This window comes from Aedes albopictus, chromosome 3 (genome assembly GCF_035046485.1).
Source record: "Aedes albopictus strain Foshan chromosome 3, AalbF5, whole genome shotgun sequence".
NCBI classification, from domain to species: domain Eukaryota; kingdom Metazoa; phylum Arthropoda; class Insecta; order Diptera; family Culicidae; genus Aedes; species Aedes albopictus.
Window position 1 is genome coordinate 27,355,296 of NC_085138.1, and position 22,709 is coordinate 27,378,004.

General features: G+C 39.7%; 1 protein-coding gene and 1 long non-coding RNA gene across 2 annotated transcripts; both read right to left on the reverse strand.

The window, feature by feature from the left end:
* Positions 1 to 368: 368 nt before the first annotated feature.
* Positions 369 to 18,705, reverse strand: LOC109426160 (disheveled-associated activator of morphogenesis 1-like). The gene is made up of 8 exons (XM_062856902.1): positions 18,481 to 18,705; positions 17,860 to 18,417; positions 4,602 to 5,780; positions 4,359 to 4,477; positions 4,132 to 4,293; positions 3,496 to 4,056; positions 3,263 to 3,434; positions 369 to 832 (listed from the first exon to the last, which is right to left on the reverse strand). The coding sequence occupies exons 1-8, from the start codon at positions 18,517 to 18,519 to the stop codon at positions 548 to 550; spliced, it is 3,075 nt and encodes a 1,024-aa protein (XP_062712886.1). The 5' UTR covers positions 18,520 to 18,705; the 3' UTR covers positions 369 to 547.
* Positions 6,243 to 11,241, reverse strand: LOC134291399 (uncharacterized). The gene is made up of 2 exons (XR_009999073.1): positions 10,860 to 11,241; positions 6,243 to 6,595 (listed from the first exon to the last, which is right to left on the reverse strand). It is a non-coding gene; the product is annotated as an uncharacterized LOC134291399 (long non-coding RNA).
* Positions 18,706 to 22,709: the final 4,004 nt, after the last annotated feature.

Below are 22,709 nucleotides of genomic sequence, written 5' to 3' on the forward strand. Positions count from 1 at the left end.
TCGTACACTGAAAAACAAGAAAACTCAAATTTGAGTATTTTTAAACTCACTTATGAGTTCTTTTTTGCATCCTCTTTCATTCGCTCTCTTTGTTGTTGTCAAAGAGTGAATAGCAAAACAACCCAACTTGGAGAGTTCGATGCGGGAAGCCAAAATTGAGTAAGTGACATAGAACCGAAAGTTGAGTAAATTTAACTGACGGTTGAGTAAAAAAAACTTCGACTTTAGGTACTTTGGCCGAATACGCCTAAATGCAAACTACCTACCTAAACATCAACTCCATCAACTCAAAATTGGCTTCCTGCACGCAACCTCGAAGTTGGGTGGATTGAACTCACTTTTGGGTACTTTTGTTTCTCCGTGTAGAGCTTCTAACCTTCGCTGAAGTAAGTGTAAGTATACATACAAGAGTACCTAATTTGAATCATATAAAATTGACTAAAAGAAAAACAAACTGAATTTCGCTTTCCAAAATACTACATTAAATCGGAAAGACTGGCAGCACGGTAAAAAAAGTGTCAGATCAGAGTTGCTGTTCCTACGGTTCCTAGTGCTGTCGATTGGTGACGACTGATCGCTCCCGGCCAATGCTGTTACTGGCGGCTACTCTCTGGCGGGTCTTGCGCAATCGCTTGACAATGGTCATGTTGTCACCGAATACGTCTCCCGTCCGTAGCGCTGCGATCAAATCGTCAAACTCGCCTTTGTAGTTCGGGTGATCGCCGGCTAGCGGGCTGTCTCCGTTGTCTGCCGACTTGAGACCCTGCAGGTTCTTGGCGAGCGAGTTCAGCAGGATCTCCTTCGCTTTGCGTTCGATGGTGCGCTGTTTGAGCTTGGAAACGGGAATTAAAACAAAAGTGAGACAGTGAAAAAAGGGACTTCGTCTTCGGGATGATTGCTCCCAGCATCGGGAACATGTGTTCAGTAGCCAAGACCATCATCCTCACTACATGGATTCAGTCAGTAGAGCCAGCCTTGCTAGTCGTGTGAAGCAAAACGGATACAGGGAAGATGTGATGGAGCGTGCTACCAGGACTGAGAATTCTGTGGAGACAACCAGGGTCGTTTTCGGCGAGTGAATTTACGTGCTGTTTCATGTTGAGTGCAACTGATTATTATTGAATTAGCGTGTAGGTAACACTACCTTCTATATAATACACCTTGATCAATGACAGACGTAAATAACTTTTTTTTTGTATTATTCTACAGATTCTACCGCAAGCACACGCGTTTGTTATTTCTCTGCGCTGCCGAAAGTCTTCTCAGGTTATGGGCCCAGTCCACGCCCTAACCTGCAAATTGTGCTTGTATCGCAGATAGATTGAAAAACGTGTTCGTGCGCGTTCGATAGTCTCGGTCGAGTGAGTATGGACGGTGAATTTTCGCCATGGAGGAGGAACGAAAAGTGTACCTCACGGTACAAATTTCGCCAACGGGAGCTTCCAGATGGAGGAGCTGGGTCTGCTGCCGTGCATTCAGCAGTTGCCGGAAGAAGTAGCAGAATACCAAGTGCTCGCTGGTGATAGTGCCGAGACTAACCGCGAGAAGGCAAAAGCTTTGGACGATCGTGCGAAACGAGGCCGTAGCGAGGGGGTACTAAGTGCCAAGGGGCACGAAGAAAAATGTGTTTAGAGGAAAAGCACATGCCAGTGAGAAAGTGATGGTGTTCGTGGACCAGTCGGTGGAAAACAACTCCAGAAAAAGTGACGTTTCGTGGATTCTTGACTCGGGCGCGTCCGATCTTATGATTGGATCAATCGATTGGTTGCGTGACGTGCAGAAACAAGCAAGTGCTGATCGAAACGGCTTCCGGACAAACGACTATTCTGGTACAGAGGACATTGCGACAAAGATCGGAAAGCGAAGAGAAAACGCTGTAGTGAAGGATGTTTTGTACGTACTCGGTTTGCGGTATAACCTGTTTTCGATACAACGCGTCGGACTGCTGGGCATACAAGTAGTGTTCCGGAAGAACAGTGTCTAAATCCTGAAAAGTGGTGAAGTTGTTTGCACGGACAAGCGAAAGGACAAACTCTTCGAAATGAGCGTTGAAGTGTTGCTTCGGTGACTGAAAATGCCATAAGCAACGAACAACTATGGCACAGGTGTTTCAGCCGCATAGGAAGAAGTGAACTTGTGAATATCGTGAGCGGTGAAATGGTAAATGGTCTAAACTTGAAGATAAGCAGACCAGGAAGCCCTTCACGGAAATGCCGTTGCTGCTAGTTTCCGTCCCTTCGAAATCATTCACAGCGACATGTGTGGAGCCATGACACCGACGGAGAATAACGGTAAGTGATATTTTGTTTCCTTTACGGACGATTGTACCCATTTTACTGCTGTGTATATGTTGACTACCAAAGACGAGGTACTTGAAGCGTTCAAAACTTACGCTGCGTTGGTTGAGTCGCATTTCGACAGTCGTATCTCTCGTCAACGTTGCGACAACGTAGGACAATGCTAGGGCGATGGTTGAAAACGCTGGGACGTCAAAGACGCTGTGGTGAGAAGCCGTACTGACGGCGCGGTTTACTTTATCAACCGGAGTCTTACAGCGGCACTGACAACCAACAGGCCACGCCTTACGAAATGTGGTATGGCCACAAGCTGGACGTTTTGAAGTTCCGCATCTCCGGTGCCAAAGCCCACAGTTTCGTACCGAAAGAGAAACGGAACAAGTTGGAATCCAGGAGCAAGAACTGTTACTTTGTTGGATACGGTGCCAACGGGTACCGGTTGTGGGACACAAGGAAGGTCTTCATAGCTAGGAATGTTGTCGTGGAGGAACTCCCACGCAGTCGGGAAGCGATTTGCCCTTAGAAACAGAGCTGTGATAGTGTTGATTTGGTTGTTACCCGCTCTCCACCGCCGGAAGATGTATCGGATGCCGGTTGATAGAGAGGTACCGATGATTAGAGCGATGCAGGATGCTGATGAGGTAGTTCAGCTGGAAGTTGTTGATGTTCACGAGGAGGACAAGTTCAATGACTGGACGATATGGATCCGCAAGGGATCGAACTAGATCCTCTTGAGATTCGCCGGAGTCTGGTTGGAGAAGCAACCAGAGATCATCGACGAGCTGAAGATACAGCCTGATTGGCCTGACTTGAAGGAAGCGATAGAAGATGAACTGAAGTCGTTAGCCGAAAATGAAATGTGGCAACTAGTGAACCTACCGCCAGGTTGAAAGCGGGCCTGGAAGGCCTGGGACGACTCAAGTGAAAGCGAATGCTGCAACGTGAACTCCGGACGAAAGACTTACCTCGGCCTCCTGCCTTGCCCGTTTCTCTTCCTCCTCCTGCCGCCGCCGGAAGTTATCGTTGTCCTGTTTGGCTTCCATCAGTGCCGACAGGAACTCGTCAAATATACCGAAGAACTCATCCGGTTGCATTACGGCACCGTCTTCGCCGAACAGTCGCACCGCTTGATCAAATCTGGAATGAAAGACAGTGATTTCAGTAATTCTAGCTGCACATTTGGTCGATTCAACAAGACCTCGTCTTCATATTCTGGAACTGATCCTCCAGCTCGGTGAACCGCACCGAGGCTTTAGCGTGGAACTCGCTCATCACCGCTAAAAACCGGTCGCCCAGCTGTGGCACTCCGCTACTCCGATGGAACTCGATCTCGCGGTTGACCTCGGCCAGTCCAGCCCTCAGTACGGTGATGTCCTTGTTCATCTCCCCGAGCGAAACCTTCGAGGCATCCTTCACGTGCGGCAGGTCTTCCTCCAGCAACAGGATGTCCTTGAACTTCTTTTCGATGATCTGCACCAGATAGTGCAACAGAGTGGATCTCTTGTCGGCACTACTTTTGGTATCGGCCAGTCGATTTAGGGAAGCCAAGCGGAATCCGTAAGCGTTGCCACGGGCACCACGGTTCATGTAGTTTCCGAGAGCCAGCACCAGTTCGAGCAGTTTGTGCATCCGCCGGGAACGAGCCACCTCGCGGGAAGCTTCTATCACGCCGGTTATTCGTGACGAAAGATCGTTCACCGTCGCCTGGAAGCGCTTCTTGTAGTGCAGACTACGCAAACGCTGTTCATAGTGTGGTATTCTGCGGAATGGAAAAGTGAAAAAATGGAAATTAGCACACTACGCGAAATCGATTATCCTGGACATCGAGACTTACTTGGAAATTTCGTACATGAATCGATCGGCACGGTCCAGCGAATCGATATCCTGGGAATGCTCGTCCAACAGGGCCCGTTCCTCGACCGAAGGAGTAAACTTGAGCAGCTGTTCGATCATATCGATCGGCAGCTGCTCGTTGGAATCCATCGACAGAATGGCTCTGCAAGAGGTTCATCACATTAGTCTCGAATCCGTTGATGATGATGTTCAAAAGACGTGTCATACTTGGAAATTTCCTTATCGCTCATCTTGAGCTTACTCAGCACAATTGTGCAGTTTTGTGCCCGTCGACCATCGATCACCGACAGAATTTTCGTCTTATTCTTCGCGATCAAGCCATCGTTCTGAAAAAGATCTGATCAGTTGTTTCGAGGTATGATAAGAACTTAAAATAGTAATGTAAAACTTAGCAGACAACTAAACACCAAACGAATAACTGAAACTTCCTGAAGTAATGGGAGGACTTACCGCAACGTCATTCTTCTGGTAGGCGCAGAAGAGCTTATTGATGGACTCGAGTTCAATGCTGTTGTACCACTTGGTATCGTCCAGATCGCTCCAGACGGTTCCCTGGAGTTTGCTGTCGGGCAGTTTGGACCAGTTGAAGCTCTTGAGCGGATTGGCCGGCTGGGGAATGTTCTTCTTCGGGGCGTCCACCTTAGGAGGTGCAGGTTGATTGGCTATCTTGGATAGACCTCCGGGGGCGGGAGGTGGTGGAGGAACGGCCATCATCGGCGGGGGTGGAGGTGGCGGTGGAGGAGGTACTTGACCGTTACATCCTTGAAGATCGTTGACCTTCTTGACCAATTTTCCGTTGATTTCGGAGTTTTCCCGTTCGAGGTCCTCTTCTTCAACTAAGAGTTTGACTATTTTGCGGACATCAATCTGGAGCGGAGCAATATCCGGATCTTGCGGTTTAGGGGCTGATTGGGAGGTTTTGTCCTGGTTGTCAGGATCGATCTCATTGGAAGGACGTCCTTCCTGTTGGAGAACGATCTGCTGAACTATGCGATCGAAGATCAACCAGTGTTGAGCGTTTGGACCGGTGCTTGCAAGGAGTAGCATATGCTGCAGGAGGCTCACAAGATGCGGATAGGCTGATGAATGATTCAGCTTCCGACTCAGGAGGTCGAACATTGCGTTGGCATTCATGGTGTCCACGTGTTCGTGGTTGAACCTCCTCGCCAGTTCTTTTTCGTCTTCATCCCGGACCTTTTCGAAAAAGTCCAGATGCCGATTCAAGATTTCGTTTTCGTATTTTTTCAGCTTATCAATTACCGGTTGAATACCGAGCATCAAAAACTCGTACCGCAGATGTAACCGGAACTCGAGACTCTCCTGTCCGGATCCGTAGCTCAGCACAGCATTGATGAAGGACATGATGCCCGTTTTTAGATTGACGTCATCCCAGTACACTCCAGTAGATTTGCTCAGATCGTTGACGATACCCTGGAATCGAACTCGTTCCGTGGCGTACTCCTGGTAGTTCAGCATGGCCGTCAGGACTTTTTTGTGACCTCCTGGCACAGCACACACGGCACCGAGGATTTCCAGGGTGGCAATTTTGGTTTTGATGTTGTCCGCCGCCAGAGAGCGCGCAATCATATCGATACCAGTGGGATGGGCCAGCACGTGCGTGCGACCGGTCTGTGCGAATTTGATGTTGAGACTTGGTAAACATTCAAATGTGAACCCAATAGGTGTAATAAACTGTAGAGGAAGAATGTCACTGTCGCAAGACAAGGTCAAAGCGAAAAAGTATGCAGCTTGATAGATAGATATCCGATATGTAGCGTTAGTTTTTGTAGTCCGTAAAAGTCCTTGATTACCCAGTAGCTAGTTGACCCTAGGTTTGCCGAAGAGTCTCTTGTGTTCTGAGTTAAATTTTTACCTACTAGCTTTAAAACTCTATAAACGCAACACGATGAAATTGAATGTAATAACATTATATTCTCAAAGCATTGTTATAATTTCTAGAAGAATGCATTAAAAAAAACCAGGAGAAATCCCTGGGAGAATTCCGAAAAAGTCTTCCCTGGGTGAATGTCTAAAAAACCCCTGGAGGAATTTGTGAGAATCTTTCTCTGTAATGATTATTCAACAACTGTATTCATTATTTGTATACACTTTATTACCGATACTTCAATATTACATACAATGATTCACACTCCAGACAACAATAACAACATCTCCACATATGACAGATACTCAATGTAAACATACACGCTAAACGTAATGAAGTAACACAATAATTTATTATGTGCATACCACAAGGTACCACATCTCGTTTTTTCTCCAGATCCGCAGCAAGGTCACTCCACGTTGTTTTCGCTTATAGTCTCCTCAGTTTATGAACGTCTCGCTTCAGTCTCACATCAGAATTAGTAGTACAGTCATCCATTTGGTCATCCATCTCTGCTCGGCATTTTGGTAAATTACTTGGCTGTTACTTATGGTTGTACCTAAAAAGAAATATTATTTTGACCCAAGTATTTTCCCAAATCCCAAAATATTTTTAATACTGAGTGTCAGGCTAAATATTACCTTTGCTGATGAATAAATTGAATTGCTTTCCTCTTCTCAAATGTTTTCAATCTAGCTGTCATTGAAAACATTTGTATACTGCCAAACATTGTATACTGCCTACTGATTTTTTTTTTTTTGACATGTCCTTTCATAGAAGAATCTCATACAAAAGGTATGTATATTCAGATTATTATTCAGACATTTTTTTAACTAATATGTATGTCGAAAAAAATATCAATATCCATTAACTCGTTTTCGATCCAAAGTGTCCAAGTGTCATACAAACACTATTTCATTTTATGTTTTTCTAGCGAACTTCGCTGGAAATCGTTTCTTGTTCAGAATATTTTCAGCAGTTTGGCTTTATAGATTTTGTTTTTTAAATATCGAAGGGATTGATACTTTTTTTTAAATCAAATCACGATTTCAAAAAAAACGTCACTTGTCCAAAGCAATATTTGTAATACTAGTTTTAGCTACATAGTAATTTGAAAACTTGAAAACATCCAGTTTTTGAATTATATTTAATACATATTGTTCACAAAACTCGCACTCGCACTAGCTGAAAGTATAGTAGAATATTAATATGCATTCTTTGTTTTGTTTTTCATGTTGTAATCCTATAATTATCTCAAATTCTTAATACAGTTTCTTACCGTTTTTGGCAACACGAGATGAATTTTATGTTGCCAAATTGGGGTGTTGCCAAAATCGGTAAAAAAAAAATGTGGATTATTTTCAACTTTTATGCGTCAATTTGGCTTATATTATAAATATGGACTATTCACAAGCTATAAAACGATCCCTGTAGGCGACGTTCAAAAATTACGTCATGATTTGTAAAATTGTCGATTTTGGAAAATTCAATGAATTTTGATTTTTTGAAGAAAAGTAAGGCTAAAATAACACTACATTTACAAATACAAACGATTTTTCGATAAAACTTTTTGGTCAAAATTTTTTGTTGCCAAAATCGGTAAAAAAATGTTGCCAAAATCGGGTGTTGCCAAAATCGGTAAGAAATTGTTGCCAAAAACGGGTGTTGCCAAAATCGGGAAGGAAATGTTGCCAAAAACGGGTGTTGCCAAAATCGGGAGTAGACAAAAACGGGTGTTGCCAAAATCGGTAAGAAACTGTACATACATCATCGTCGCAGTACCAAATCGAAGTCACGCATTTAAGCACATGCAAAGTTGCAGTTGTGACGTAAATTTGAACCGGTTGCTGGTATTGCGCATCATTAAGCTACTTAAGAGCTGAAATTAGCACTAATCTAAATCGAGTTGCTATGTTTATAAGTAGGTTAAATATCAATTTTCGCACCGCCAGTCACTTCGGCTTCCAACAGAAAACGTAATCGTAGTAACCAATTATTATATATACAAAGCAATTTTCTCCAGATAACAAAATAAATCGATCATCTTATTGGAGCAATTTTCGACGGTTCACCTATATAGGTGCTCACGTTTTTAGGAATTATGTTTCCGATAATTTCGGAATTCTCATGATTTACCATTTACCTTTCAAACTGAATGAGTTTATTTTTACGGTTTGGTCGTTCAATAGGTTTACATTCTACGATGCATATTTCCTCGCATTAACTGGTGATTCGTGCTCAATCAAACCAATTTTAACATTAAAAAACCAAACATTTGTTCCTTTGATGTCGCTCTTGTGGGTTCTGAACTGTAGGACTTATTTTAATGGTGTACCTCCAAAATATTGCAAAAATCTATGTGTGCGACACATGCATACAATATTTGCAGTTTTTTCAGTGTATGAAATCTAAAAATTCAAACAAGGTAACATGTTAGTAAATGGTACCTGTTTGCAAAGAGGAAACAAACCATCAACGTTTAGCAAAAACTCAAAAGCAGTTTTCTCGCTGAAATCTCAACCAATGGGTATAAAAATTTATCACTGTACTCTGGCCACCATCTGGATAACAGTGAAATAATTTTCAATGATGGTTTTGTGGCTTAGAGTAAGAAAACTGCCTTTGAATAATTGATGATTGCTGATGACTGAATGATGGTTATTTGAGCCTTAATAAGCTCGACTGAAAAACAAACCTCATAAGCTTTCATTAGATATATATATATATTCCTGTAGTTACAGAAACGATTATCTTTTATTATTCCAATATCTTGTGCTTTTGATATACTGTACGTTATTCTCCTCATTAATAGTTTCAATACTTCTTTAACTGATCAAAATTTGTTTCTTCCTGTAAGGAAATTATTGTGCAGAATTTGTTGTTGAGCGTACTACTGTACCTTGTTCTCTAACTTGTTCCACAGTTCTTGGCAAGATGGCCCACTCATTAGCAAAAATGGCACTATATCCAGTGTTAGGCAATCATAAGTCAAAATGCCCCTCTTGACCACACCCGATATATTTTATATTCAAGGACTTCAGAAGTGATTACTCAAGAACTCACTGTACTTGAATCGCATTAACATTTAGTGGCATTCAATAGGTTATAAATCGCTTTTTATTCGAATTCCTGAGAGACTTCTAGTTAAGTCGAAAAGTTCATTTTTTATTGTTCGATTTTTTTAAATATCCAATTCAACTAGCCATTTGACTAGCATGATACTTAACAGGTTAGTGGTTGGAAACTGCTCTGAATATGTCGTCTAGCTTCAACAAATGCTTTAACTGTCATTTTGACTTCCTATCTTGCAAACTACCAAGACAGTTTAATTATTCTCACACATTGATGTTAATTTTCTTGAAGTTACATTTTTAGTCTTGTAAGAGAGGACAAGGCATTAGTTAAATCATGTCTTCATGTTAATTTGGTTTTAAGAGCCAACCATTTTACGTCTCGTAGACTTATTATACTTTACTGAGCAATGATAACTTCAATATATATCACCTGAGGTGGGTCCACAACAATCTCAGTATCTGCTCAGTTATATTCGCATTTGGAACATATTCAAATACTATTCGTTCCTGGTTTTCTAGTCACGCTCAGCCTAAAGTTTAGTTTTGTCTTTCGCCTTCTCAGCTGCAACTTAATTGGTGTGAAATTTCATTTGTAATAGTTAAATTTATCTATAAAGCCCAGATTGGAGTTCAAGAGAAATCGCTCAAGAAACTTCTAGAACGATTCCTGGCAGAAACTTTCTACGGTGACTGCCATTTGAACTGTCATTTCTTCGCAACTGCGTACTGCGATCGAAGAAAAAACGGTTTCTTTAGCGATTCAGCCAAGGAATTTCCCATGCATCAAGATAGGCCGAGAAATTCCTTCTGATCTGCAAACAGCCCTTAAATCTGCGTTGGCTGGCAATCTGTTTCTTACGAAATTTACGACACTGTTGCGTTTTTAGTACTTTAATTTTTAATAACACAATTCGCCTTATACGGCTCTACAAAGAATCGACTATATCTGCCTTGCAGGTCTTACCGCCTTCAACGGCATTTCCACCTTCAACGGCTTTTTCCGCCTTCAACAGCTTTTCACTCTCCGACGGAACTTTCCACCATCGACAGTTTTTCGCCTTAGTCGGCTCTTTCCTGCTTTTGAAAAGTCTTTCCGCCTTCAACGGCATTTCTATCTGTAATCCTTTCCGCCTTTTACGGCTATTTCGAGAATGTCGCCTTCATTAGCTTTTATCGCCTTCATTGGCTTTCATCGCCTTCAACGGCAAAATTTGATTTCAAAATATTGTTTCACCTCTACGCCTTCCTCGGCCATCCGGTTAACAAATTAATGCTTCATTCATCATTCAGCATTTAAGTCTAGATTTAGGACAACAACCCTATTCAACGAGTATCAATATCACAATCAACAAAACTTGGATTTTCTTCACAGTTCTTTATTTCTTTATCTGACAATAGTGATTGTCATCGATTTGAACTAAACAATACTGATCACCATCAAAATCTCTCACAGGTTGATTATTGTCATTAGTCGAAGGTACAAATACATTGTTTGATTCAACAGTTAGTATTGTCAGATTTCTTGAAACGTAAACACCGCGCGGTCGTTGAAATGTTTCAAAAAGGGGCTTTGCAAAATAAGTTCACGTGGTCTATCGTTTTCGAAAGGAACAGCCGCACCGTAGGAAACGCCGCAATGTTACTCCCCATAAGGATGAAGTAAAAAGGGAGTGAAAACCGCGGCCGTACCTTTCGGAAGCGGTAGGCCGCGTGCACTTTTGTGCACATCCCTCAATACACAATATTTACCTTTTTGATTCCAATGTTGAAATTCAATCACAAGTCATCACCTGAAGGTCATCACCACTCTGCATGCACCACACACACCACTCATCTCTTTCTTTTTCCAAAGACAACACTTCCCGAACCGAAATTAAACTAATTTCACATGCACTGTTCACCGTTCTCGTCGCCAATGTGAGAATCTTTCTCTGTAATGATTATTCAACAACTGTATTCATTATTTGTATACACTTTATTACCGATACTTCAATATTACATACAATGATTCACACTCCAGACAACAATAACAACATCTCCACATATGACAGATACTCAATGTAAACATACACGCTAAACGTAATGAAGTAACACAATAATTTATTATGTGCATACCACAAGGTACCACAGAATTATTGAGAATTTCTGATGGATTCCCTGTGTAGACTTCAAAAGAAACTGCAGGAGGAACTCCCGAAAGAATTCCTGGATAATTTTTAGGCAACTTCTTGGAGAAATTTCAAAAGAAGTTTCTGGAGAAATCCCTACACAAACTTCAGAAGGAGATCCCTGGTAAAATATTGGAAGGAATCCTAGGATAAAACAGTCGTTGGAGGAAACCCTTCAGGCATTTCAGAGGAATTTTTGAAGGAAACCCTTGAAATTTTTTTGCAGGAATCCCTGAATGACTTTCTCAAGGAACACCCTCAAGACATCACTGAGATTCCTCTAGGAGAAGTTCCTGAAGAAATCCATGGATGACTTCTTATATTAAAAAAAAAACAATCTCAAGATATGATCCTGAAAGAATCGAAAGACGAATTTCTGAAGGAATTCTTTGCAGAAGCTGCAGGGAGTATTCCTGAACAAATTCGTAGATGAACTTCTAAGGGATTTCTTGGAGAAAATTGTGAGAAAACTCCTGGATGACTTCTTTGGGAATATCTTGGCTCCTGTATGCATTCCTCTAAAACTATCTTAAGAAATTCCTATACTAATCGCTGGAGAAATTTCTCTGGAAATTATTAAAGTAATCAAAAAAGTCTTCAGGTATTCAGTTATCCAGTGGATAAATTCTTGGATGATGATGGTAGGATTTTTGTAATTCCTGAACAAAACGCTGAAGACATTTTTGAAGAGATCCCGAGAGGAATTACTGAAAGAACTACTAGAGGATTTCCTGAAGAAATCCCTGGAAGAATTTCCGGAGCATTTCCTGGAGGAAGTCATTGAGGAATTCCTGAACGAATTCGGGGATGACTGCCTGGAGGAACGCCTGGAGTAGTTTCTGAAAGAGTTTCTGGAGAAATTTGTGAAGGAATCGCTAGAGGAATTCCTGGAGGAATCTCTTACAGAATTTCTTCCAGAATATCTGGAGGATTTCCTGATTATTTCTGAAGGAATTCCTGGATGAATCTCTAGAGAAATACCTGGATAAATTCCTGGGACAATACCTGAAAGAATTCCTGGAGAAATCCCTGATTGAATTTCCGGGGGAATTCGTGAAGGAATCCTCAGAGGAATGCTCAGAGAAATTTCTGAAAAAACCCCTTGAGGAATTCCTAGTTGAATTCATGTTGGAATGCCTGGGTAAATTATTGGAGGAATTGCTGGTGAAATTCCTGGCGGAATCTCTGAAGCAATTCCTGGAGAAATCTCTGGAATAATAATTGGAGAAATCCTTGGAGAAATTTCTTGATAAGTTGTTGGAGAAATTTTCGGAGGAATGCCTGGAGGATTTCCTGAAGGAACTCCTAGAGGAGTTCCTGTAAGAACACCTGGAAAAATTCCCGAAGGAATTTCTGGATAAATTTTTGAAATTTATAGACGAATTTCTGAGATAATTCCTGGAGAAATCCCTGGATGATTTTTGAATGAAGACCTGGAGGAATCTCTGCATAAATATCTTGACAAATCCCTGGAGCAATTTCTGGTGGAGTTCTTGGAGAAACCACTGGAGGAATCTCTGGGAGGAACTTCTGGAGATATTTCTGGAGGAATTCCTGAAGAAATTTCTGAAGAAATTCCTTAAGGAATTTCTGGAGGATTTCCTAGTGCATTTTTTGGAGGAATGCCTTTGGAGAAATTGCTGGAGGAATTATTGTAGAAATTCCTAGAGGAGTTCCTGACACAACCCCTGGAAGAATCTCTGGCGGAATTCCTGAAGGAATGCCTGGAGAAATAACCGAAGTAAAACCTGGAGGAATGTCTGGTGGAATGCCTTAAGGAATTCCTGCAGGTGTTCCTGAAGCAATTCCTGCAGGAGTTCCTGAAGCAATTCCTGGGGAAATCTCTGGAGGAATTCCTACAGGAATCCTTTAAGAAATTCCTGGATAAATTCCAGGAGGGATTCCTGACCGAACTCCTGTAGGAATTCATGGGAAAATTCCTGGAGCAATTCCTGAAGGTATTTCCAGAGGAATACTTGGAGGAATGCCAGGATGTATTGCTGGAGAAATTCCTGAAGAAATGCCTGGATGAATGCCAGAAGAATTTCCTGGAAGAATTCTTGGATAAACCACTGGAGGAGAAATTCTGGTATGAATTTTTGGAGCAATCCCTGGAAGAGTTCCTGTAAGAATACCTGAAAAAACTCCTAGAGGAATTCCTGGAGGCATTTTTAAAGGCATCCATGAAGGATTTCCTTGGGAAATTCCTGGAGGGTTTGATGTAGGAATTTCTGAAAAAATCCCAAGAAAGTTTTCTGAAGAAAGCCCCGCAGGAAGTACTGAGGAAGTCACAGAAGGAAACTTGGAAAAATCCTGAAGGAATTCCTGGACGAATGCTTGGAGGAATTTCTGGTGTAATATTTAGAAGAATTCCTGTAGAAATCCTTGGAGGAATGCCTAGAGGAATGCCTGGATGAGTTTTTGGAGGAATTCGTGTTGGAATTTTTGAAGGAATTCGTTTTGGAATATATGTAGGAATGTCTGGAGGAATCCTGAAGCAATTTCTGGAGGAATCTCTGGTGGAATCCCTGGAGGAATTTCTGAAGGAATTTTCAAACGATTTCTGGGAGGAACTCCAGTAGGAATCGCTGGAGAAAGCTCTGGAGGAATCCGTAGAGGAGTCCTTGGAGGAATTCAAAGAGAAATTCACGGAAGTATGCCTGAAAGAATACCTGGAAGAATGCTCAGAAGAATTTCGGGAAGTATACCTGGAGGCATTCCTGGAGGAGGCCCTGGAGCAATTCCTGGAGACAAGCCTAGAGAATCTAGAGGAATTCCTGGAGGAATTACTGGGGGAATTCCTAGGGTAATTCTTGGAGCAATCCCAGGAAGAATTCCTGGAGGAATCCCTGCAGAAATTCTCGGAGGAATGCTAGGAGGTAACCCAGGAGTATTTTCGGAAAAAAATCTCAGGAGGAAGAATTGAAGAAATTGCAGAAGGAATTCTTCGAAAACCCTGAAAGAACCTAAAGAAAAGTTCATGGGGGAACTTCTAGAAAATCCCTGTAGCAGTTCCTGGAAGAATTCAGGATGCATTCCGGAAGCAATCTCAAGAGGTACATATTCCTGACCAAGTTCCTGACCAACTTCAGTAAGGAGGAAGTCTTGGGAGTCTTGGAAAAATACCTGAATAAATACATAAATCTTCAGGAAGAATACAAGAAGCAATCCCATGAGGAATTTATTAGGGAAATCCCGGAAGATTTTTTCTAAACGATTTCTTTGAAGAATTTCTGTAGGAATCACTGGAAAGAAAACTGAAGGGAATCCATGTCGGCACTAATTTTTGGACGAATTATTGAATGGAATTCTTGGATGGACTCCTAGAGGATTTCTTGTACAAACTTTTGAAGGAATTTCTGGATTAATTATTAAATAATCTCTGATAAAAATTTCTGAAAGAATTCTTGGAAGAAATTTCTCCTGGAATACTTCAAATAATTCCAGATGGAACTATCGGAGCAATATATCGGAATTCTTGCAAAAATATATGGAAAAATCTCTGGAAACATCTCTGAAGGAATACTTGCAGAAATACCTAAAACGATCTATGGTGACCATGATGGGGACATTTCTTTGGGAATCCCTGGAGAAAATCCGGAAGAAATCCTCAAAAGAAACACTGGAACAATCTCAGGAGGAACCTGTAAAGATATTCCAGCGAAAAATTCCCGGAGGAATGTGTGGCAAAATCCTTGGAGGAATTCTTGAAAATCTGAATCTCTGAAGAAACTCATGATGAAACCACTGCAGTAAACTATGGGAAAATTCCTCGAAGGAATTCTCTGATGCATCCTTCCAAAAGGTATTTGTAAAAAAATCTAAAAAAAACGTGTGAGGAATTCCTGAAACATTTCTTGGAACAAGCCCTGGAATACTCACGAAGGAAAAATTCTTAAATCCCTTGACCAATTCATGAAGTAATTGCTGGAGAAGTTTCTAAAGAAAAACCAGGAAGAATTTCAGAAGAAGTCCTTGGAGGAATTCATAAAAAAATCTCATTTGTTTGAATTAAATTCTACTAAAAATGCAATAATTTTGAGTTACTATATGTACTCTAAAGCAGCTAGAAAGTCCTTCTCCTTCCCTACCGGAACCGGTTCCGGCATATCTGGAAAATGTGGCATGTTTTTTTTGTATTCCATGATTAAAAATAACAAAATTTAGCCATTCTTGGTTGCTTGGTTGTTTGTTACAGCGACCGTTCGCTCGTTGCAAGTGCGCTAATTGCAAAACTAGACAAGTTTTTGCAATTAAAAAGCAATCAAGTGTCAAATTTGTGCTGCCAATCATGCTGTCAGTGCAATTCGATTCACTTTAGTGTCAAAGTGACGTTGAAATTAGCGAATGTCATTCGCTCGTTGCAATGTAAACATGTTCCAACGAGCGAACGGCCGCTGTATTTGGTAAAAATCTATGATAAGATTGGAAGGTTGCTTGTAGAGAAATAACTGACGAAATTTCTTGTGGGTTTAGGGATAAAAAGTTTGATAATTATGGATAAAATCCTAGGTACCGTATTCCGGGGTCAAATTGATCACTGTAAAACAACTTTTGCGGATAACATCAGTGACAATTCAAATATTGCCTAAAGAATTTCTATAAAACCAGTACCCAGTGGATCTCCATGGAGCCATGTGTTAGAATTTTGTTTAACATATTTAAACTTTAAGTTAAAAAACTCCAAATATCAAAAAATTAGAAATGTTACTTTGAGGAGAAATTGATCAGTATACAATTAAGCATCGGTGGGAAAGGAAAATATCCTTCTCAGCTTAATTTTGTTCTTCCAAAACCGAATAACGCGTTTAAAATCTTACAACTAGTGAATTTCATGCCTTAAATGCAAAATAGAATTTTGAAATTTCCCCTTAAACGCCTAAAGATAGGCAATTTCATTTGAAATAAGTGATTTCTATCACAATAAATTACTATTTCATCACAAAATGAACCTTTTCTTTACTATTTAATGTTCTGATTAGCTACATAACTTCCCAACCAAGGTTCCACAAAAATGTTAAAACAGAGAGTTTACAGGAAGTCCTATGAGCAATCGATTGTTTAGTAGCAATGATTTCAGCTAAATGGGAAATACATTGCTAATTCTTAAAAAAAAAATAAGGCTTTACTAACTTTTTTTCTAAATAAATAAAAGTCTACACTCATCTCTAGATATCTACGAACCAGATGACGTAAAAAGTTTAAGATCATTACGACGCTTAAGAGTTCCTAGTATGGAATTACAATGTAGTATCCGAATGATCAATTTCACCCCGGGTTACGGTATATTATTCGAACAGTTAATTTCTTGAGAGATTTTTTCGAGAATTCTGAATTATTGATAATCTTGAGTTAACTAAACGGTTAACCAGTTAACCACGCCCCCTCCCCCTGCCCTCCTCTGGATACGCCTATGCCCACAGTACTACACGGTAAAAAATCTGCACTCTGATATGAACAGATTGGCACTTGAATTCGCACTACTGTCCAAACAGTTTGTTATCATCTAAATATCATTTGTGGAGCGGACCTGGTGTGATGGTTAGAACACTTGACTATCACGCCGAGGACCTGGGATCGAATCTCACTCCCGACAAACTCGCAAAATGTGAGTTCTTCCTTCGGAAGGGAAGTAAAGCGTGGGTCCCGAGATGAACTAGCCTAGGGCTAAAAATCTCGTTAATACAGATAAAAAAAAAATAAAAAAATAAAATAAATAAATATCATTTGAAAAAGAACATCCAACGCCTCTTCAGTTTTACTGGAAGTGCACTTCAATTCATTGCTGACAATATTTGGATTTCAAAATAAAAAATAAAAAAGTGTACCACCGCAACACCAAGATTCAATACCAGGACCTCAAGATTCACGGTCTTTTGCTTTACCACTACACTACTTCACATCTGATGATGACGTGCGAATCGAAGCGAAACACTTTCTACCACCTGTCATCTATATTTACTTTCATGACCAAAACAGTCAGTACCAAATCAACAGCATTTCCCTTTGGATTGTATTGCTTTTTACATTTGTGCAAATCGAAGTGATTTTCAGTTTATTTCTTCGATGGGTTTGTTTTGGTTCTCAAATCAAAACTGACAGCATTGTGATTTAAAAGGAAAAGAATTTCTAATCATGTTGATTGGGACGTTGAAGAGTTAAGGGATTTTTCCCTTCCATCCAGCGTGCAGAATTTTTACCGTGTATGGATCGCCAATCCGGAGACGGCGGGTTCGATTCCCGTTCCGGTCAGAAAAATTTTCTCGACTTCCTGGGCATAATGTATCATTGTCCTTGCCTCACAATATACAAATTCATACAATGGCAGGCAAAGAAAGCCCTTCAATTAATAACTGTGGAAATGCTCAAAGAACACTAAGTTGAAGCGAGGCAGGCCAAGTCCCAGTGAGGACGTAGAGCCATAAAGAAGAAGAAGAAGACGTGTTCAAATTGAATGACCAAAATAGTTGAGTCCGCACACCTCAGCTTTTTAAAGTGACTTTTTGCAAAATTCACCTCTGAAATCTGAAACCTCATTCCTCTACATACATGATTTCCCAATGGCACCCCGAAAAACTTACCGAATTGTTCATCAGCGCCTTGATGCACCCAATCAGGCTGGTGTGCAGCGGACTGTTGGCCACCCGGATGTCCAACGCCTTCAGAATTTCCAGTAGCGCCGGAAAACCCTGCAGCTCGATAAAACGAATGACGAAGCTGTGCGCCGACGTGCGCAGGGCCGCCTTCAGGTCGTCGAACAGTGCGGTGTGAGATTCGATTTCCAGGTTGTTCTCGTTAGAAGGGGACTCATCTTGGGAGGACGCCTTCAGCTGGACGGCCATGTCCTTGAGCCGTTCGATGTAGTGCTCCGGCGAAGGTGGAAGGCTGATGCTGGGCAGTGGGGCTTCGCTGGGGTCCATCGCGCCAGAAAGGCTCTTGCTGGAGCAGTATATTTGCCATTTCTTCTGAGGCGGAAGGCTCAGCATGACCGCCTTGTTCGGTGCGGAGAGATCGAGTTCCTCGACAAGTTCGGCGAACTTGCTGTCCAGCTCGTCGAAGGCCGGCATCGGTTGGGTTGGTGTGAGGGGTTGGAGGGAGAAGTCCCCCTCCAGAACGTAAATTTCAGGTGGATCGTCATCCTGTGAGAAAGAGCGAAGAAACGTTATGAGGTTGTTCAAGAACTAAGTTTTGAAACATTTTACTCTATAAAACACATCTTCGAAAAATTTGGCGACAGACATGTTTACTTGAATTTTAAAGCTTAATTATTCTAAATTGATGGCAGCTCAAAGGCATATCGGATACGACGGCGTACAAACCGAATTGCCGACTGGGCATTACGCGTCCCGGATTCGCGTGAAATAATTCGAGAAAGATAATCGCTGATTGCGTAGCTCTTATCAACTTTTCGGTTCGACAGACTAGTACGGACTCAGTAATAAATATACATGACAAAATTAACGTTCAACGCTGACTGGTATTTTTGAGATAGAAGCACATTCAAGCTTCTTGCTCTTATTCTTTGGATTATTTTAATATCAAATCTTCTGCATTTTTGGTTAATGTATATACACTCATACTTGATTCCGTTATGTTTTGTAAATACATACGTTCTTCTACTTTTTTTTTCCAGAAATCTGGACCAAAGTGCGTTAAGCCGAATGGACTGTTAGGGCGAATTTCAGAAGGCCGAATGGGGTAATGCCTCAAAATGCGCGATCATGCATGGATCAGCATAAAAAGGAATCTTGACTTCTTTTTGGTACGCATTACTCCGTGTATTATATTTATGTAGACACAAAGTTTTATCTTAATCGATAAACTGCATAAGCTGCCCTTAGCTGCGGGTACTGTGCAAGAAAAGGTTCCCAGTAAATAGGATCAACTCTTTTGATAAGGAATGACTTGTTCATCACAGTAATACAAGTTCAATCGAGTCAATCCAGATGTATGAGCATTAGGGTGTCCCAAAATAGAAAAAAGTGTCAAAAAGTTAACTTGCTCACCCTAAGAATGATAGATTAGGGTCCTAGCAACAATAGTTCCATACATGAAAACTCAATCAAAAAATATTTAGAGGTTGCACGCATCGATTTTATGAAAAATGGACGATTATTGGTATTTTTACCAAAAAATGCTAATATGAGTTGAAAAAATAAAAGAAATAAAAGTCATCATTCAAAGTAAATCATTGTTATGGGTTCCGCAAACAAAGTTTGGAGGGAGTTTAGGTCATCAAAGCTAATTTTATAAAGCTTAAAATATCAGAAAAACGCGATTTTTTTCATCAAATTTTTCAAAAACGCTCAATTTATAAGAATTTTGATTTTTTTCATGCAATTCACAGTTCCCTTATTTTATAGCGTGTAGATTATTTCGGCTGAAGACAGTTTTGAGTTATCTCCTTCATGAGTTGAGATATCGGCATAATAATGATAACACAATCAATGAACGAAATCGGATTTTCTTATGTTATTTGTTTTTGTTCATTAGTTTCTATGACTACCATGCAAAAAAGCAAATAACAAGTTTTTGACATATTACATATTGCAAGTATACATTTTTGAAGATTTTCAGAAATAATTGGGTTACTTTGATAATTTTATATTGATTGTGCTTACCGGTTGAAAGAAAGACTCAAAAAGAGGCTCGCTGCGAAATTTCAATAATATAAGTAATCGCAAGTCAGACAATCAAATTCCATGTGTAAAGTTCTATGATATATTTTGAGTGATGTGTAGATCGCTCAACAATATTTACCCTTTTCAAATAGCTTTTGGTGCTCTTATTAATAGGTTCTTTCTAGTTTTACCAGAACTAATGCTCTAACATTGAAAACAACCAAAATGAAAATAAAATGGCTAATAAAAACTGTAAGAAAGAAAAATATGGTTTTATAGTTTCAGCCAATCAACATAAAAAAAAAAAAAAAAAAAAAAAAAAAAAAAAAAAAAAAAAAAAAAAAATGTGTGCCCCGTAACGTGGGTAGATCACCTTATAATGGTGCGTTACGGTGTAAGATCTACCATAACAAATTCTGATCTTGTAATTTTTTAGCAATGTTAATTTAAATGCAGAAAAATTCCAAGATCATAATTTGTTCGACTTTTTTTTTTTGTTTTTTTTTTTGTTTTATGTTTTTCATTGTTAATAAACCATTTGTTTCAGGAGGATTCAGGAAATTTTTGTCTAGAGTAGAGAGATTTATTTCCGTAAATTATGTGACTGTTGTTAGCCTATCACCATTTAATACTATTTTCTATTTCAGATGTTCAAGCGGGTAACCCTGCAGTCGGGAAGACGAAACACCCTTCTTATTTTTTGAAGCAACCTTATCTTTCAGTGGCGGGTAGACCACGTTGTCCGCGTCGTTTTTATTCGAGCCGAGTGTCGTAATGTCGCGGGTGTAAATGTTTTTTTTTTTTTTTTTTTTTTTTTTTTTTTTTTTTTTTTTTTTTTTTTTTTTTTTTTTTTTTGGAAAAAATGATTTTTTTTTCGGATCGCCAACCATGGTTTTTTTTTACTAGTTTTACGCGATCTCCTTTTTTTTTTTTTAGATAAATTGAGATATTTTTTGCGCGATTTTTTTTTGTTTGTTTTATTTTGTTGTTTTTCGAGTCACCAATTTTTTTTTTCCTTGCGTGTTAAACAATTATTGCAAAGTTCCGATGACCCTGGAGGGATCGGTTCTGCTTGTGCCTCACACTGAGCCGAAACATACTTATTTATACAATAAATAGAAAAAAATATCTTTTGATTTTATTTTCTACAGCTCGTTTTCCATAATTTTTTTTTTATAAATTTTTTTTTATAAATTGTTTTTTTTTTCGTTGTTTTCGCGTTTTTAAGGATTTTTTTTTTTTCAAATCGCCAGTTTTTTTTTTTCACGCGTTTCAAATATCTATTGTTATGTTCCGATGACCCTGGAGGGATCGGTTCTGCTTGGGCCTCTTACTGAGCAGAAACATAATTATTTAAACAATAAATAGAAAAAAAATCTCTTTTGATTGCCGGCTTTCAAAAGATTAAATTTTAACCAACTAAACAACCAATGCCGTGGGTCAGCAAAAGTTCAGCTTATTGGACGCAGTGGCTTAAATTCCCCAACAGGGGAGGAAAAAAAAAAAAAATAATAAGTGCTACATCAACATTTCCTTCCCCTATCCCAAGTTACGGTAAAGATGGGCGTGGCCGGGAATAATGACATTTGTGCTTTTGGTATTCTTGCATAAGATTGGAGCGAAGTTAACTCCCCAGCTTTGTTCCGAAAAGCAATCCGAGCAAGATTAGCAAAAGGTACATGAATGTTGTTAGTATCCAATCTACGAAGTATACCGTAACTACGCTAACGCTAACGCTAACGCTATCAACATAAAAAAAAATATGTGCATGGAAATGCAGGTATTTTCACGAATATAAGGATATTTTTTCTTCTTTTTATTCGCGAATTTTAACTAAAGCTATTTTTTTTTACACAATATTGATTTCTATTATATAATTTGATTTTAAAAACAAACCATTAGCGCACATATTTGCAGCTAGGATTGGATTTCAGGAAGCATAAAGATGTTTAGATTTCACTATTATAAAAAAAATAAATATAACTTAGTGACTGGCCTAATATGTTACAAGAGGTGTTAACCTAAGAAATGTCAATGTTGAAATCTTTCTGCTGCGCAGCTTACTTGTTAAAACATAATTTTCAACCAAAATTACAAGTTTTGAATCGGTGGCTTGCTACTGTTATCTGATCAACAGATGAAATCTAAGAAAAAAAAAATCTTTTCGTATTGACAAAGCGGGTGTGAAAAATTATGTTCAGCATATGTAGATATAAAACTATGGTTAGTTCTCAAAACATTTACATATTTTTACTGTCATGCAGTATGAATCAGTAATGATCAAAGCAACCCAATAATTCCTCAAATTCTTCAAAAATGTACACTTGCACGTACTACACACTCAATCTTGATATCCCTGTTCGGTAATTTATTTTACGGTTTTAGAACCGTAAAACGAAAAAAATACCGAGTTCTCAGTTTTTCCCCAGATAACCACTGAAGTTCAGTACTGCTATTTGAGTTTATACTGAATTCGGTATAAGTTTGTACTGATAGCTCAGTAATACCAAACATCTACTGGGTAGAGAAGGAAGTCAGTAAAAGAAAGTACCGACTTTTCAGCATCTGAGCAATAAAAACATTTGACAAGCTGTCAAACAAAAAAAAAAACTACCGGCAGATAAAGCTTCTGCGTCATAACCTTTGGCGGAGAATCTAAAATCAGGCGAATTTTCAATTTTTAACGAGTTATCTTTATGCCTTTGCTGTTGTTCATGGTAAGTTATGGAAAATCTCGATTAGCAGCACAGAGCTGGGCTGAATTGGGTTGTTTAGTGAATAAAATATTGCTATTTTCTATAGCCTAATCG

Coding starts and splice junctions, on each gene's coding strand:
- LOC109426160 (XM_062856902.1), bottom strand. CDS start 18,519: ATGTCTGTCGCCAAATTTTTCGAAGATGTGTTTTATAGA. Junction 4,478..4,601: donor ACCAGAAGAATGACGTTGCG/GTAAGTCCTCCC, acceptor GATCTTTTTCAG/AACGATGGCTTGATCGCGAA. Junction 833..3,262: donor GGGCAAGGCAGGAGGCCGAG/GTAAGTCTTTCG, acceptor CCCGTTTCCAAG/CTCAAACAGCGCACCATCGA.